This window comes from Jatropha curcas, chromosome 11 (assembly GCF_041381405.1).
Source record: "Jatropha curcas cultivar XTBG-Jc1 chromosome 11, XTBG_Jcur_1.0, whole genome shotgun sequence".
Classification (NCBI taxonomy): domain Eukaryota; kingdom Viridiplantae; phylum Streptophyta; class Magnoliopsida; order Malpighiales; family Euphorbiaceae; genus Jatropha; species Jatropha curcas.
Window position 1 is genome coordinate 4,083,799 of NC_143161.1, and position 17,030 is coordinate 4,100,828.

The 17,030-nt window shown below is 34.5% G+C and overlaps 4 protein-coding genes across 5 annotated transcripts; 3 read left to right on the forward strand and 1 right to left on the reverse strand.

Annotated features, from left to right (window-relative positions):
* LOC105634085 (transmembrane protein (Protein of unknown function DUF2359, transmembrane)) lies at positions 1 to 4,751 on the forward strand. Its single transcript, XM_037639194.2, has 10 exons — positions 1 to 582; positions 678 to 815; positions 1,476 to 1,664; positions 2,909 to 3,046; positions 3,168 to 3,286; positions 3,388 to 3,520; positions 3,613 to 3,742; positions 3,850 to 3,929; positions 4,082 to 4,216; positions 4,370 to 4,751. Exons 1-10 carry the CDS (start codon positions 109 to 111, stop codon positions 4,616 to 4,618), a joined length of 1,785 nt encoding a protein of 594 aa, XP_037495122.1. The 5' UTR covers positions 1 to 108; the 3' UTR covers positions 4,619 to 4,751.
* A 540-nt stretch (positions 4,752 to 5,291) lies between these two features.
* NDHL (inorganic carbon transport protein-like protein) lies at positions 5,292 to 6,601 on the reverse strand. Its single transcript, XM_012216868.4, has 5 exons — positions 6,383 to 6,601; positions 6,223 to 6,312; positions 6,017 to 6,124; positions 5,818 to 5,912; positions 5,292 to 5,648 (listed from the first exon to the last, which is right to left on the reverse strand). The coding sequence occupies exons 1-5, from the start codon at positions 6,509 to 6,511 to the stop codon at positions 5,501 to 5,503; spliced, it is 570 nt and encodes a 189-aa protein (XP_012072258.1). The 5' UTR covers positions 6,512 to 6,601; the 3' UTR covers positions 5,292 to 5,500.
* A 1,420-nt stretch (positions 6,602 to 8,021) lies between these two features.
* Positions 8,022 to 14,111, forward strand: LOC105634087 (ARM repeat superfamily protein). Its single transcript, XM_012216869.4, has 9 exons — positions 8,022 to 8,421; positions 8,952 to 9,302; positions 9,383 to 9,598; positions 10,682 to 11,334; positions 12,122 to 12,218; positions 12,329 to 12,382; positions 12,463 to 12,557; positions 13,050 to 13,240; positions 13,349 to 14,111. The coding sequence occupies exons 1-9, from the start codon at positions 8,152 to 8,154 to the stop codon at positions 13,987 to 13,989; spliced, it is 2,568 nt and encodes an 855-aa protein (XP_012072259.1). The 5' UTR covers positions 8,022 to 8,151; the 3' UTR covers positions 13,990 to 14,111.
* Positions 14,112 to 14,124: 13 nt separating this feature from the next.
* Positions 14,125 to 16,259, forward strand: CRR3 (chlororespiratory reduction 3). Of its 2 annotated transcripts, none has more exons than XM_037639165.2 (3): positions 14,125 to 14,528; positions 14,649 to 14,794; positions 15,799 to 15,938. In XM_037639165.2, the coding sequence occupies exons 1-3, from the start codon at positions 14,278 to 14,280 to the stop codon at positions 15,819 to 15,821; spliced, it is 420 nt and encodes a 139-aa protein (XP_037495093.1). In that variant the 5' UTR covers positions 14,125 to 14,277; the 3' UTR covers positions 15,822 to 15,938. The 2 variants fall into 2 exon arrangements, with proteins under 2 accessions (XP_037495093.1, XP_012072260.1); XM_012216870.4 differs by having other exon boundaries at positions 14,203 to 14,528; positions 15,849 to 16,259.
* The last annotated feature ends 771 nt before the right edge of the window (positions 16,260 to 17,030 follow it).

The window sequence follows — 17,030 nt, forward strand, 5'->3', positions numbered from 1 at the left end:
AAGTTTACTTTCCTACTCCAGTTTCTCTCTCTCCTTGGAAATCGAGAGAAACAACAAAGGCTGAAATCAAATCAAAATCTAAAAATCCAAACTCCGAAAAAAAAAAAAATGGAGTCTTATGAATCGAATATTAACATTGAAGACACCCAAATCACCAATAGCAACACAGATCACGGCTGGCAAAAAGTCATCTACCCGAAACGGCAGCGTAAGCAGAAGCCTGTAGATTCTGCTGCTGCCGTTAACGGCGGTAAAATCAATGGAATCGTCGCCCCTAACGAAAAATCTAACGTGTTCCGGTCCTTGGAGCAGCAATCTGAAGAGCGACGCCGAAGACTGTTGGAGTCTCAGAAAGCTGCAAATGCCGTTGTGATCGAGGCTCCTGTTAGATCGAAGCACCGATCTGACGAGGACGACGAAGATGAGGATGATAGCGATGATGCAGCAGGTTCCAAAGGAAATGAGAAGGTGGAAGAGAAGAAGGTGAAGCAGAAGAAGCCGAAGAAACCGAAGGTGACTGTGGCAGAAGCTGCCGCAAAGATTGATGCGGCGGATCTCGCTGCTTTTCTCGCCGATATATCGGTCAGTAACATAATTTAATTCTTAATTTTCGTATGATGGACTTGGAAAGAATTGGAATTGAGAAATAACGTGTTTATGGATTGTGATCTGTTTAGGTATCGTACGAGGGCAAGCAGGACATACAGCTCAAGAGGTTTGCGGATTATTTCGGGAGAGCATTTTCCGCCGTAAGTTCGTCACAATTTCCATGGGTGAAGATGTTTAGGGAGAACACAGTGGCGAAAATGACAGATGTAAGTGACAGAGATTCATGTTTTGACTTTATGCAAATGTCCTTTTTAGATTCGAAAGCACTAGGTAAAAATTTTGGGAATTTGTGATATTTTACTACAAGAAATTTGAAAACTTTTGTTTGATTACATTAAAATTATGGAGTGTTTGGCAAATGGGATTCATTCTTTCTTTTCTTCAAGTCTGTTCTATGTTTCTTTGTCGAGTCTTTGCCTCTGGAAAGAGGAAAACAATGTTCTTTGCCTGTAGGCATCTACCTTTATTATGTGTGTGATTCTTGCATTATATAAGCTTCTGATGACATCCATATCGTGATATGATGTTATTCATGGGTTAAGAATTTCACAATTCCTACATAACATTTTGCATAGTTATGCTCCGATGATGAATTTGATTTCCTGCTAGTATCTATTTAATTGGTAAAATGATATTATTTTTGTAATTGAATATCAAGAATTTTATTCCCCTGTCTTTTGATAATCATTTTTGTTCATATGACAAAGCCGCTGTTCCAAGAATTGATTTCATGTTATTTTATGTTAAGCTTTCCTTGGATATCATGTTATCTATTGTTAATATTTTGCTATTGCTTGCTAGTTGAATTGTTTAACTTTTTCTTTTGCAATTTTAATGAACTAACTGGCTAATATATTTTCTGACAGATCCCCCTGTCTCACGTTTCTGATGCTGTTTATAAAACATCAGCAGACTGGCTTAACCAACGGTCCATTGACGCACTTGGTTCATTTGTATTATGGTCTTTAGATAGCATCCTTGCAGACTTGGCAAGTCAGCAAACTGGTTCGAAGGCTGCTAAAAAGGGCGTGCAACAAGCATCGTCAAAATCCCAGGTAATTTGTTGAGAGGATAGTTCCTTCCCTCCCTCCCTCCCTCCCTCTAAATTTCCTTTTTTCTTATGCCTATGTGACCATTATTTTGTTGGATTACAGTATTGAGTTTTGGTTGGTTTAAGTGAATCAATTTCCTTTCATGGTTTTATTTTGGTTGGTTTACACATTGGATAGTGATAATATAACACAATACAGGCACTAATACGAGTCTCCTTCTGAGAGAGGACATCAATCAATAGTTTAATGCTTTTGCATTTTCTGTATTTTACATTGAGTTTATTATTTTAGTTTAGTTGTGATTTGTATGTAGTAAACAGGAGCTTTTGTTATCTCCCACCAAGAAGTAAGTCTATGAGCAGACATCCAAAGATATTTTAATGGAAAGGAATTATGGCATATAGGGTTGATGGAATTATTAATTTATCAAATGATTTTAAAATTCCCCTTACAAAATTTTTTTTTACAGAAAATATTTCAATGTTTTTTATATACTTTGCTTTGCATTGATATTGATCTGACCAGAGCAGATATTTGAGACATAGGATTTATATATCCAACCCCAACTAGTTTGGGATCAAGGCTTGGTTGTTGTTGTTGGGGTTCTTTGAATTATTTCTATTGTGTTGGGTTTGTCAAATGTAGATTTGAATATCAATAAAGCAGATTATTGACATTTAAGCCATGATGTTGTCCTTGATAGAATTATATCAGTCTAGAATAGAATGATCGCTTGATGCTTGCACTCTCCTAGGCCAGAAAGACCACTTCACACTTGATCATGTTCCATTTTAAGATAAAGTTTCAACATTCAAAAATCCAGCTTGATCAATTTTGGGGGCATAATTTCTTAATGATATTCAAAGAAGGGAAACTAACAAACTGTGACATCACTGAGCATTTCTTGGAAAATGAAAAGCTCATGACTGGATTCAGGATTCACTGTCAAGACTTTCCCTTGTAATATCGGTACCCCTTTGTTTATCTCTTCCTTGTTCCCCCTGATTATTCGAATTTGCTTGCATGCTAGATATTTGATTTCTCGCTGAATTCTGCTTTTGCTTCTTACTTGTAATATCTTGGTCCAATAATCTCTCTCTCTTTTTTCTTTTTCCTGGAGTTATGTACTTTTATTTTGAGCATATATTTCTTTTATATCATATCATCATATGGATAGTAGATGCTTGAATCTGTGATCATTTATGTAGAGTCTTTACTCTTTTGTTGACGCATTAGTAAAATGACAGGTTGCCATATTTGTGGTCCTAGCCATGGTGTTGCGACGAAAGCCTGATGCTTTAGTTAATGTATTGCCAACATTGAGGGAAAGTTCAAAGTATCAAGGACAAGACAAGCTTCCTGTTGTTGCATGGATGATAGCCCAGGTAACTGAATGACAATAAAGAGTCAGCAACTTGGAGAATCAATTCTCATATCTACTTCTTTTTATTTTTTTATTTTTTTTTAAATTATATTTATGCTTAAATATGTAAACTTTGTTCATAGGTCTCTCAAGGAGACTTGGCTGTAGGGTTGTACTCATGGGCACATAACCTTTTGTCAATTGTGAGCGGCAAAAGTTCTAATCCACAGTCGAGGGACATAATTTTGCAGTTAGTAGAAAAGTATGCTAGCTTTGTTGTTTTTCTTACCTTCTTTCTCTTTTTTCCTTTGCTTTCAACGCTTCAACCTTTTTGAAATGTTTAATTTTTTGTTTGGTTTGCAGAATTTTGTCTTCCCCGAAGGCTCGGACAATCCTAATAAGTGGTGCTGTTAGAAAAGGGGAGCGCTTGGTCCCACCTTCTGCACTTGAGATATTACTGCAAGTAACCTTTCCTGCATCTTCAGCTAGAGTAAAGGTGGCCATTGTTTGGGCATTTGCTGTACTTGTACTAAGATATAATGTAGATTCATTGATCTTACTTTCCATTTCATTTTGTGTTTCATACAGGCCACTGAGAGGTTTGAGGCTGTATACCCCATCCTAAGAGAGGTGGCTCTGGCTGGCTCCACTGGAAGCAAAGCAATGAAACAAGTATCATTGCAGATACTAAGCTTTGCTGTTAAAGCAGCAGGAGAAAGTATGGGCTCTGATTGATTGTTTTTCCAGTTCTGTATTTTTTTTCCCAGCTCTGTCGGGAAAACAATAGTTCTTAAAACTGAGTGATCTATAAACTGTTTTTAACAGGCAATCCCAACTTATCTAAGGAAGCTGCTGGCATTTGTATCTGGTGTTTGACTCAGAATCCTGAATGCTACAAGCATTGGGTGAGCTGTTCTAGTTCTTTATTCTTGTCTTGTGCTTTTTGTTCATAGAATATAGGTTATATATATATATATATATATATATATATATATGTATATAATTTCATAGCTTCATTTTGTCAATGTACTTACTCTGGTATAAACTGGGTCAACAGGATAAGATTTACCAGGAGAATCCACAAGCTAGCATTGCTATTCTTAAAAAACTTTCGGATGAGTGGAAGGATCTCTCTGTGAAACTGGCTCCTTATGAGCCTCTGCGGGAAACTCTCAAAAATTTTAGGCAGAAGGTAGTCCCTAATTCTGTATCACGTTTTTCATATAATTTGGTGACTGTAAAAACAATAGACTCGGTACATAAGTATAAAAAGTTCATGAATAGCATTTACATAAATAGGAGAAATGAATTTCTAATCCTTGGTTCTGTATTTTGCATATAATAGAATGAGAAAGCAATGGAAAGCGGAGAAGATGCTTATCATGCACTCTTCAAGGATGCGGACAAGTACTGCAAGTTGATATTGGGAAAACTATCTCGTGGCCATCGTTGCACAAAAGGTATAGCCTTTGCTGTCATTGCATTGGCTGTTGGTGCTGCTTTCTTCTCCCCCAATTTGGAGTCATTGGATTTGAAGAAGCTGGCTGTAACAGTCAACTCCCAAATCTCTCAATTCTCCCAATTCTCTTTCTGAGTTGGGGGATGTGCGTTCCTATGGATACTGGCGACTCATGATGCAAAGCATCAACTTGTTTTTCGAACGCTAGGTTTCTTCAGTTTTGTACGTTTGATTCTGACTAAGAGAAAGGGAGAAATTTTCAGCATGACATTTAGTATCTTGTTTCATCAGTTTCACATACAGTATGAGAAACATAGGTTATGACATTTTCGATAGAAGCATGCAGTGTCCAGGGAAAAAAAAATAAGGGTGAGGAATACTATATTATATGTGAATTATTTATATTTTCCAAGGGTATCAAGAATAGTTTGATTTGATTTTTTTTTTTGTGGTGTGAGGGTCTTTTAATCAAATTCAGCAACTCATGTAAATGAATATATTTGAAAATATTTAAGATCAATCATCTAATCAAATAGACAAGCAGCTGTCGAAGATGGGGCATAAGGCTGAAACAAGCCGAGCTCGAGCCTTTTTTTTTTTTTTTTGTCGTCCCTCTTTTAAATAGCCAAGAGTTTTGTTCAACAACTGAAAATGTGCAATATCCTTATCAATGGATGGAAGGATTATAGACTGTACAAAATAAGATGACATTATAAATTATATAACATAAGATAATCTTCTTTTTTTCGCTGTAAAACCGAAAAAAGCTTCTATTATAGTAACAGAGAGACTTTAACCCAAGATCAAATAAAGAATAAACAATAACAGTTGATCACTTGACAGACAAGAATTTCAGTTGATCCTTATATTGTTTACAGTTTACCAAACAGTCCATTATAGCAAGCTTTTTTGTATCACAAATTAACAGAAATTACCTTAACAAAATGAAAGATTTATCAAAACAAAGTTCCAGTCCTATCATTGTTATTAGGTATATGAATATCATAGAAGGAATTGTCAATCATAATCTTCAGGTGTGGCATAAGGGTACTTGCTATAATCATTTTTAATTTCTGAAGGATTTTCTGGTGTAGACCATGGGTACTTCATTGATGGATCCCTTGGAAATTTCCTGAAGTTCAAAAATGGTGCCCACAGTAATATCCTGCACAGTGGAAAAAAAAAAAAAAAAGAAAGATCAACCATCTTTGAATCAAAGAATGAAGAATCTCATCTGATATCATCAGTTTTTCTTTTTAGTGGAATCAGATTTAGACAGCCAGAATACTGGAATAACATAAAAAAAAAAAAAAAAGAATCCAGAGCAGACTCACCCTGGAAAGAAAAGGAAGATACACATGAACTGCAAGTACATTTCAAGGAGCTTTCTTCTGTACCATCTTACCCGAAGCCAGTTCATGATGATAGGCTGCCATTTATTTACCATCATATAGTTTATATTAAAATTCAAGATCAAATAGTTTAAAAAAAAAAAAAAAGGAAGCTAAGAACTTCATGATCGAAACCACTCACTGGCATAACTATGAAATACCCAAATGCAACAATTGCTAATTGTATCAAAACCCATATCAAATCCTCCTCATTATTCACTCCAGTAACTGCCAATGCTGGCTGCTCAATCTGATGGAAATACTCACGATATTCAATCTCTACATATTGGGATCTATTATCAAAGAAAGAGAGAATGTAAAAATGAAGCAGAAAAATCCATTTCTTACTGTGGCAAAAAATGCACCAACTTGAACTGCCAAACTGAACTTCTTCACACCATTGTAGTCTTCATGGTTTTTGCTGATGCTTGTAATTTTCTGTTATAAACAAGAAAGATTGTGGAATTAAAATACTACAACAAATTGAAAAAAAGAAATTAAAATTAACCTTATCTGTGACTGGTTTGAATTTAGATGTAATAATATAGAGAGGGGATTTTCTGCAGTGAGGAGATAGAGAAGGCAAAGCCTTTGGGATTTGGAAGGTGAAAGAGCAGCTCATGGTAGACTCTATCATTTGGCTCCCAGAGGTAGGGGGAAGAAATTGGAAGTAAATAGGAACTCCAAATATCAGTACATTCAAGGCCACAAAAAAGTTTATTTTAGGATTATGATCTTGTAATAAGAGAGTGGTATGTCGTTTGCCTGTCATTGGACCATCCCTCTCAGAACAGGTATAATTTTCTTTCTTTTTTTTTTATTTTTTATTTATTAATAGGACAACGATATACTATCTTATATTAATTTAATGCATTTCATAAATCTTAATTTAAATATTTTTAGGGGTTGACTTAAATTAAGCCAATTAGTAGGATGTTAATTAGCATACACTAATTAAATGATTATTATTAATAAAGAAAATTTTATGAATAACTGGTGTAATTTAGTTTTAATTAATTATTATATGAAAACCTTTATGAATAAGAATTTATATAAAAAAATTTAAGAAAACTCTTACGCATAAGAGATATAAAAATTACATTAGTAATTATACTCATCATATTCATACATCATATATAAAAAAAATCTTACTTTTTATATAATAAAAATTTAAAATAATTTCTACCGTAAAAAATTAAAAGTATTCTTACTTAAAAAAAAGTTACAAATTATATGATAAAAGCAATGTCACACATTTTAAATTATAATTAGGAAACTCTAATCATTCTTATGAATTTTTCCTTTATTCATCTTAAAAAAGAGAGATTTCCTTTCCATTTTAATTTATTGATAGAATAGAGACTAAATTCCAAAAATCTTTCCAGAAAGGTCTTTTTGGTCCACCGACTCCCTTCATATTTTAAAGCAAACAATTTAAAAAAAAAAGAAAAAAAATGCAAGAACATAAGGAGAAAACGCTGTTTTCTATTTTCTGTTTTTCAAAGAAAATAGTTTTCTTAGAAAATGGAAACTAAAAAATAAAAATTGAAAATTGAAAAATACATTCACTTGATAATAATAAAAAATTATATTTTAATTTAACTTCATAAACATTATTCATAATTTCTATAATATAAAATAAATTTAAAAATTTTTTATGTAAAAATTTTTGAACTTTTATTATTGATTATTTATAAGAATAATATCATTTTCTATCATTTTATAATTTTTTTTAAAAAATAAAGGATATAATGTATTTGGAATAATAAAATTAATTATTTATTAAAGCATAATATAAAATTTTATTTTATTTAAATATTTTTATTTTTTCAAATGAAAATATTTTATAGAAAAAATTGTTTATAAATATAATAATTTTAATTATGAAAATATCATTTTTTAAAGGTGAAAAACACGTCTTTTATTATTATAAAGGAAAATTTTGAAAAACAATTTAAAAGCTATTTTGTAAATCTTAATTAAATTTTAAAAAACTGTTTTCTAATTTATAAAACTGACCGATTTGAAGATAAAATTTTATTTTTAAATTTTCAAAGAAAACTGTTCTAGAAAACCTGTAATTTTCTACGACTAAATATACCTTAAGATTTTGTTTTAGAGGAAAAAGAAAATTTTACATTTCTGTTGCGGGAAACTACCAGATTACCCTCCTCGGACGAGCCCGCTTCCCAAAAACCCCAATCCAGCAGCAAATCCTTTTCTGGCATCTCAAAATATATGTTTGAATGATCATATTTTCAGTGCCTTATTCAAGAAATGATGGCCACAACAATCCCAACTCACTTCAAACTCAAGCCTCCTTATCTCCAACAGACTCCTTTGAACACCTACACGGAAGTCACTCCAACAGTTAGAGCCACAAAACTCAAACGAAGAAAATCCTCAATCTCTTCTTATACTACTACCCGTTTTCATATTACTTCTAATAATGCCGCTTTTAAGCTCAAACCTTTCTCTTTCCGTTCAGTGCTTGCAAGGGTCTGCAGTGATGGTGGTAGTGGTGCCACTCCACAACAAGAGCAAAGTGTAATTCGCAAACTGCTTCCTTTTTGAGAGTTTTTGCTATTGGAAATTCATTTCTGATTAGTGGGTTCATTAAACTAATTCGCTGTCATAATATATTGACGGTATTTACTAATGGGTTAAATGGTGATTATACCTGACTTCTTTCCTGTGTCAAATGGCGATTTTGATTTTTTGTGGAATTTGTAGGCATGGATATTTTTATTGGAATATCATTTTCATGTTAAATTTAGGGGAAGAATCAATTTTAATTTTCTTATTTTCAGTGGAATGTTGCAAATAGCTAAAATAAACTCAGGGAGCTATTGTCAGAGCTGCCCTGGAAGTGATATAGTGATCCTAACACAAAAAGGAACCTTTGATCTGTATTTTATTCTAGGAATTGGAATTCTTTTTTGATCTTTGTTGAAATTTGTGTTCTTGATGCAATGCTAATACTTTACTTGTTGGTTAATTTTTGATCCTTTTTCATTGTGAAGACAATGAATTTTATTTAAGATACATAATGGTATACTTCTTTTCTGTAATGCCAGAAAATTGAGGAAAGAAACCATAGTTCATCTAGTTTTGGCGACAGCTATGTAGCCTTGTTTGTTCGGATGCTTGGGCTAGACAATGATCCACTTGATAGAGAGCAAGCAATAGTGGCACTATGGAAATATTCTCTAGGAGGAAGGAAATGCATCGATAACATCATGCAATTTCAGGGGTGTGTCAATCTTACAATAAATCTTCTTAATTCAGGATCCAGCTCTACATGTGAAGCAGCAGCTGGCCTTTTGCGATCAATATCTTCAGTTAATGTATACAGAGATGTGGTAGCGGAGAGCGGAGCAATAGAGGAGATAACTGGTTTGCTCAGTCAACCTTCCTTGGCATCTGAGGTATAAGAAGTTATCATTTCAAATTTTCTTCACATGATTTGTTTGAAACAATGAAATAAAGATGAACTTTTTTTCTGCAGGTAAAGGAGCAAAGTATATGCACTTTGTGGAACTTGTCTGCAGATGAGAAACTCAGAGTGAAAATTGCAAATAGTGATATCCTGCCTTTACTCATTAAGTCGCTGGAGGATGAGGACATAAGATTGAAGGAAGCAGCAGGAGGGGTTTTGGCAAATTTGGCTCTGACCCACTCTAACCATAATACTATGGTTGAAGCTGGTGTCATTCCCAAGTTGGTAAGAATTCCTGTATGATAGGTATAAAACTAGGTAAATGGATAATTTAGAGAATGACTGAAGGGAGTAGACAAGAGCAGATTTGATTATATTACTGTGTGTTTTCAAGAGTGTCAATGTACATATTTATAAAAGAAATGAGGTAGCCCTTGTTTGAGCCCGAGCAGAAGACGTGGCTTTTAATGACTGAGCGAGTATCTTGGATCATTAACATTTCTTTGACCGATGTTTTACGAAGGATATGTAATGCTTGGTATAAATATTATAGCGTATTTACAAATATGCCCTTAATACATTTATTAGTCTGTCACTGTATATTCTAATTTGGACAGGATTATGACCTATTTAACACTCCACCTCATGAAAGAAAAGTGTGGATATAAAATTCTCCAGTAATATGAAAGTCCAGACCTCCTATCGCTGAAGTAATCGAGCTCGAGAATTAAGCTATTTCTTTTACCAAGAGGTTTCTGATATATTTCTTGAAGAGTTAACGTGGGCTAGTAAGAGACTAGGACATATTAGCTTATGCTGTAGTTGTCGAAGGAGCTTCTCCTTTCTCATTCTTCAACATCCATTTCTAAGAAAGTAGTGTGCTCCTAGTTGGCAATATCCATATGCATGGAAGTTGTTTCGAGTCATGTAATTCGGGCATGTTTCTTATTGCCTGTGACTGGTCGAACACTAATCCCCAACCGCCAAAGAAAGATGTTCCAGCATTCCATCATGGTACTTTAGGATTTCCTCAAGAAAAGTTTTCATGATACCACATTTTGCATAATGAATTCCTTATTTTCTGCGAGTCCTGACTAATTATTTCCCAAATGCTACCTTTTGAGAATTGTATCGTAGAACAAGTATATTTTTGTTGTTAGCATTATAATAACATTAATAACATTCTATAGTGGATAATTACAGTTCACATTTGCCATTTCTAGTGGTTTCCCAGTTTGGAAGAAATCATGTCCATATGAAATTATGTGTAACATATCAATTTTAACAAGACATCCTGTTGCTTCGCTCTTTATTTGATGCTTGCTTGCCACATTCTTAAGGGCCTAATCTCCATAAACCATGCTGTAGGCAATATTCTTAAAAGCTGATATTGAAGATGAGCTCAAGGTCATTAGGAAAGAAGCAAGAAATGCCCTTGTGGAACTTGCTAAGAATGAATACTTTAGAATCCTTGTCATAGAAGAAGGTCTGGTTCCTGTCCCGCTGATTGGTGCTGCTGCCTATAGGTCATTTAGTCCAGCTTTGCATTCTTGGCCTAGTTTACCTGATGGTACAGAGATTGAACGGACTTCTACGGGCCGTTCAAGGTTTGGTGCTTCAGAATTGCTCCTTGGATTAAATATTGATGACAATAATGCAAACATAGAGGAAGCAAAGGTTAAAGCAATAATTGGACGGTCAAAGCAACAATTTCTTGCTCGTTCTGGGGCTATTGAAGTGGAAGATGCGAAACCATCTGAAACTGAAAAGCCTACTGATCGTCAATTTACGCTTCTCCCATGGATGGACGGTGTGGCCAGATTAGTTTTAATTCTTGAACTTGAAGATGAATCAGCCATATGTAGAGCTGCAAATGCAATTGCTGATGCATCTATTAATGAACATATGCGGAATTCATTCAAGGAAGCTGGGGCAATTAAGCATTTAGTTCGGCTCTTAAATCATAAGAATGACGCTATCAGATTTGCTGTCATTGGTGCTTTGGAGAGTTTGTCTGCCAGGTACTCTTGTTATTTCCCTTGCTCCAAATCTCTTTGTATCTAGTTCTGCTGCTAGATCATCGTTAATTGGTCCATGACATAATCTTCATGATGCATATAAACTATTAATTTTTTGGATAGGTTTGAATACAGTTGTAAATAAAATGTGACTGGCTGCTTTAGGAATACAAAATATGGCGAGATTTTTAACTGTCATATCAATATGCTTCTAACTGCTATTTAAATATGCATTAAGTCATGTCACTTGATGTGTGTGTGCATGTGTGTACAAATGTACATGAATGCAATTTGTCCATGTCCATTCATTCATACATATGTGCTAGTTGGAGAAGAATGTTCAATGGATTTGGAACCTTTAGTGTGTGTCATACATGCTGCTCATTTTTAAGTTGTAACGGAAGCATGATTGTGCTACACTGTAGTGTTTCAGTCTTAGGTATAGATGCTAAACCAAACTAGAACTAAAACTGGTCAGCAGTCTGAATTGCTGGAGCATCTGCTTTGGTATCAGAGTTGATGCTATTGCTTGTAATGGGAAAATTTCTGACTACAAATATCAGACTTCTGGGGAACAGGCCTAGAAATTTTATTTGGTTTTTCGCGGAGCTCATTCAACACTTACTTGAACTATTCAATTCTGTTATTTGGACCACATATCGAACGAGGATTAGATGATACTAGAGGCATTATATGGCACAAATCCTAAAACTCACGTTCAATTTTTAGCCTATAATGTTGACCATTTTAAGATTAAGTCTTTAACTTCTCTTATAATTTTTTGATGCAGCAATTGTGTTCGTCAGATAATTGAAGCTGAAGATGTTATGTCTCACTTGGTTTACATCTTTAAGAACTCAGAGACCTCTGAAATTATGATGGAAAAGGTTGTTATATTTATTGTATTTTTTTTTTTTTTTTTGTTTTTTTCTTTCCCTCAAATTTTATTTACGATGATCTGATTGGAATTTAATTATGAGAAAATGCTGTCGTGCAGACCTTGAATTTGCTAGAGCGAATATTAGAACCTAGCAAAGAAATGAAATCAAAGGTAAGTCAGTTGTTTGTTTCAGCATATTATTTCAGTTTATATTTTTCCTGAGTCTTACCAGGTACAGTGATGCATTCCAGTTTTATAATGTACCAATAAACGGATCTACAAGGGAGTTAGATGCAGTCAACGGCCTGGATGCTTCTTGTGGATTAACTACAAAAACAGATACCAGGTAGTCTTCTTTTATTTACGTTTTTTTTTTCCCTGTTAACATATTTATTGTTTCTTTGCAAAGATTGTTCTATTCAGATGGTTAACAGTGCTTCACACAATACTTCTTGTTTGATAGGATAATGGTGTCGTGGTCCTTGCATAACTATATTCTTGAAGCTTGCTTCTAAGAGTGATTACTATTCACATTCCTTGTAAATGGAGAATAACAGCCATTTGTTGGAGCTTGTATAAAAATAAAAACACACTTCAATTATCTATATCCATCTGTTCATAATAGTAATGATAAAAATTGCCAAAGTAGTATACATTATGGGCCATCCTTGGATAAATGCCAACTTATGGGAAGGTTTTGATTTCTAGGAGTAATTTACAGTTAATTCATAGGACAAGCCACAATTTGTGTTTAGTGATCCATTATATTTAGAACTCTTATGATAAATCAACATGGTAAACTTGCATTGACCTTCTGCACAACTTGTAACTACTGTAGAAAAGATGTTCTGGACTCCTCCGTCATTAGTCGCCTTGTTGAGATGCTGAAGCACTCATCCTCAAATTTACAAAGAAAAGCAGCTGCTATCCTCGAGTACGTGGCAATGATTGATGGAAGTATGGATGCAATCATCTCAGAAAATATTGAATCTGGTCTGGATGCTGTTTTCCAACAAAAAGTGTTGAGTGGTACAGCCCATGATTCTCTTATGACTTCAATTTTATAAATTTTGTATGTTATTTCGTGTAAGCCAAATCTTTTAATGTGTCTTCTACTGTGCATTTATTGTTTGACAGAAATAGATTCTGAGATTGAAAATGAGCAGCCAGAAGTATATGCCCTTCAGGTTGAAGAAGCTGGTCTTGCAATATCCGCAGCATCCCGGTTACTCACAAAGCTTCTCGATTCAGATCAGTTTTGTCGCACTATAAACTCCACCCATTTCACTAAATTGCTACGTAAAACGCTTAAGTCAAACATTCCTCTTCATTACAAGGATTGGGTTGCTGCTTGCCTGGTGAAACTAAGCTCTAAACATGGTCCTAGCAGCCTAGAATTTGAGAATCCGATCAACATGGAAGTAACACTTTATGAAACCATCCCGAGATTAATAGAGCAGATAAGTTCTACCTTCTCTGCAGAAGTACAGGAAGCTGCAGTTATAGAACTCAACAGAATAATTTCCAAGGGAGTGGTAGATGCTACTCAAGCTGTTGCTTCTGCCGGTGGGATATTTCCATTAGTGAAGCTAATAGAAACAGGAAATGAGAGGGCCGTTGAAGCGTCAATGTCTATCCTGTATAATCTGAGCATGGATGTTGAGAATCATTCAACAATTGTAGCTGCCGGGGCAGTGCCAGCTTTGAGAAAAATTATTCTATCACAAAGGCCACAATGGAACAGAGCCTTGCATTTGCTAAGGAATTTGCCTACATAATGAGACAATGCACAGACGATTTGCTGATTGTGTATATTTACTTGAACCATGATCAATTTTGGTCCCTTTTGTACAACTACATCGAAATTTAGTGGTAATACTTATAACAGAAACATTATACACGTTTAAGTCTGATTGGTTTTGTCGTATTATATTTGCAATTATAATGTCATTTTGAAAGGATAGATATTTTCCAGTAGGAGATATTTTTTTTCCGAAAATTAACAGTGCTTGATAAAATATTAAAGGCTGTATCTTTCCATCTCTGATAGAACCAAAATACACACTATGGCTTGCTTATCCTGCCATTGCACAACCAAAACACTGGTTTTTGCCTGTCTTCACAATCCCACCAATTGTAACGACTCTCCACCTCCAAAACCCAACACCACCAATCCTAATAAGCCTCCAATTCCCATAACTAAAAGGAAAACCAGACCCAGAATCAGACAGCGCCAAAGCAAACTCCAGCAGCAGCTCAATCTTATCCGGATTGAACGTGCCGTTGGCGCCGGCAGTTATCGCGACTCTGACCCTACGTTTGTTCCTCTTACTTTCTTAAACTCTTCTTTCTTTTTTAGAAAACGTTACGGACGACGTAGTCTTTAGCATTGGGTATTTGGGATTCAGCGCTTTGACCTTTTGTTGATAATAATTAGGGGATCGGAGGAGAGGGACAGAGACTCTATTTTTAAGGGTCTGTTGCCAAATTCTGCTGGTGCATTGGAAAGTCCAGTGGAGAAGAAGCTGCGTGAAACTGGAGAGTGGATTGTTGATAAGTCTGAGGGAGAATTTCGTTCTTCTGGTACTTCAATTTGCTTCTTTCATTTATCTTTGTGTGTGGGTAGGCAGTTAGATAGATTATGCTTTTTGTTTATTGCACTATTAGAAAATTGACAATATTATGAAATTAATTGTATTTGTTTTTAATAATAGTTTTAAATAGCATTCTTCACTGAAATTGAGTGCTGTTACTTTCTGTTGCTTCAAATTTGGAATATTAACCTTTGTGCTGTGACATTCCTTTTTGATGGAAAGAAAGAGCCAGTGAAATTTGATATTGAATATCCAATTTGGGTTCTTGATTCAAACTTTAAATAGCGGTTCACAATGAGATTCAGCTGTTAGGAAATTGCTATTTTACTTGTGTGACATTGGCTTGATGCTTTAGAACCACCCTCTTGAACATTTATCAGGTGATTGTTTTGAGCTTTAGGAGTTGTAGCAGTGGTAATATCAGGTGGGAGTTGTTGCATCATTGAACAAGTATAGCATTCCATGTGTTTAGGGTGATGCTGAAAGTAAATGGACATTGTCACCTGGTTTTGTTCTCATTCCTTTTGCTAGTTAGAGCACCTCTGAACATATGTATATTCTGAACTGCATCACTCTGACTTATCTAATCACCTTTTTGTGGTAAGGTCATCGAATTTTCTTTTTAATTTTTGGACCCTTGCATTCCTTTTGAATCATCATAGAGTTTTAGCAATATTGGTCCTCAGTTTTTACAGTCTGTTGATTTGATTGAAGTAAATTGTGTAGATATTACATGTGCGAATGTAAAATTGATACACATATAGTTTGTGTTTTAAGTAAAGCTTGAATCACAATGACAGTTTTCAAAGATATTTTGTTGCTCACTTCCTTGCTGACCTCTGTTCTGTATGCCAAGGGTAATGTGTATGAAACCCAAAATCAAGCTTCTCGAAAGTTGATCTAAATTGAGCTTTTACCAGCAAGTATTGCAATTTAATATTATGTAACTGTAATCAGGCTTTGCCATTTTATATTGCTGTTTTTAATTTGCAGCTCTACCTCTCGTGCTGGTCTAATGTTGGTTCTTGCTATCATTTTTTCAGGTAAAAAAATTTTGATGTTTTTCTTTCAGTGGGTTCTGCCAATTTACATTTTCATGTTCCTAGTGACTTCTGGAGTCATAAGGCTACCCTTCAGCACGCCTCTACTTGATGATTTGCTCATGTAAAAACATCTGCTAACATCTAAACTCAAATTGTAATTTCCACGGTCGAAGCTAGCAAACTGTAATAGGCCATCCAACAGCATCTCCATCCCTTAACGTGATTCGGCTGAGAAAAACAGCAGAGTGGTATCTCAGGTAAGCAGGTGTGTCAATTGCCAAATTCTGTTATCAAAAAGATGTTTAAGTTTGGATAGTTGACCTAATCATGTAAAATGCTTCAGGTCAATTCTATATGTACCTTTACATTTATATATTGCTGGAAACCACATTTCAAAATTTTGTTGTATCATCTACCTTCTTCCTTGCAGTCTGAATCTTGGAAAATAGACTTGTTTTTCAAGCAAAAAATTTCAATTTTCACACACATGGCTTGCCATATTTGACATTTGACTTATATAATACTATAATGTGGTCATTAGTTCTAACTCCTCAACCGTCCTTTCCTCCACATGTGGCTGAGGAGCAGCCTTGATTTATCAGCTGCCCACATAAAATCTATATATATATATTTATTATTATTTTCATTCAATATTTGGTGTGTTAGTGGTCTAATGGCAAGGGAATAGTGTAATTCTCTTTCTGTGTGGAGTCATTTTTGTTCAACCAGCCATTTGCTGTTGGATTTTGCAAGTTACTTATAAAAGTTAAAATTGAATAAAATGATGTCTATTTATTTGCTTTACTTCTTTCCTTTTCTTCTTTGAATTTCTCGACTTATGGTCAAAAGCTTGTTATTTATAGATAGCAAAATATTGAATTAAGGTTTTAAATTATCTATAATTAATGAAAAATAATTTTTATGTGAAAAAGGCAGAATTGGCATGGTAGCCAGCTAGATATTATCATATTAGATTTCTTTTTTTTCATTAATAAAACTTTCTTGGCTGGAATCACAGGCTCTGTTGCCAACAACTCTTCTTTTGATTTCTCTTCTTTTGATCAAATTATTTTTTTTAAACATACAGAATTTAATGGAATTATATATTTAATTGAATTAATTTTTGCATTAATCTCATCTAAATAAATGGAAATAGAAATCAAATTAACTCACCCCAATTTT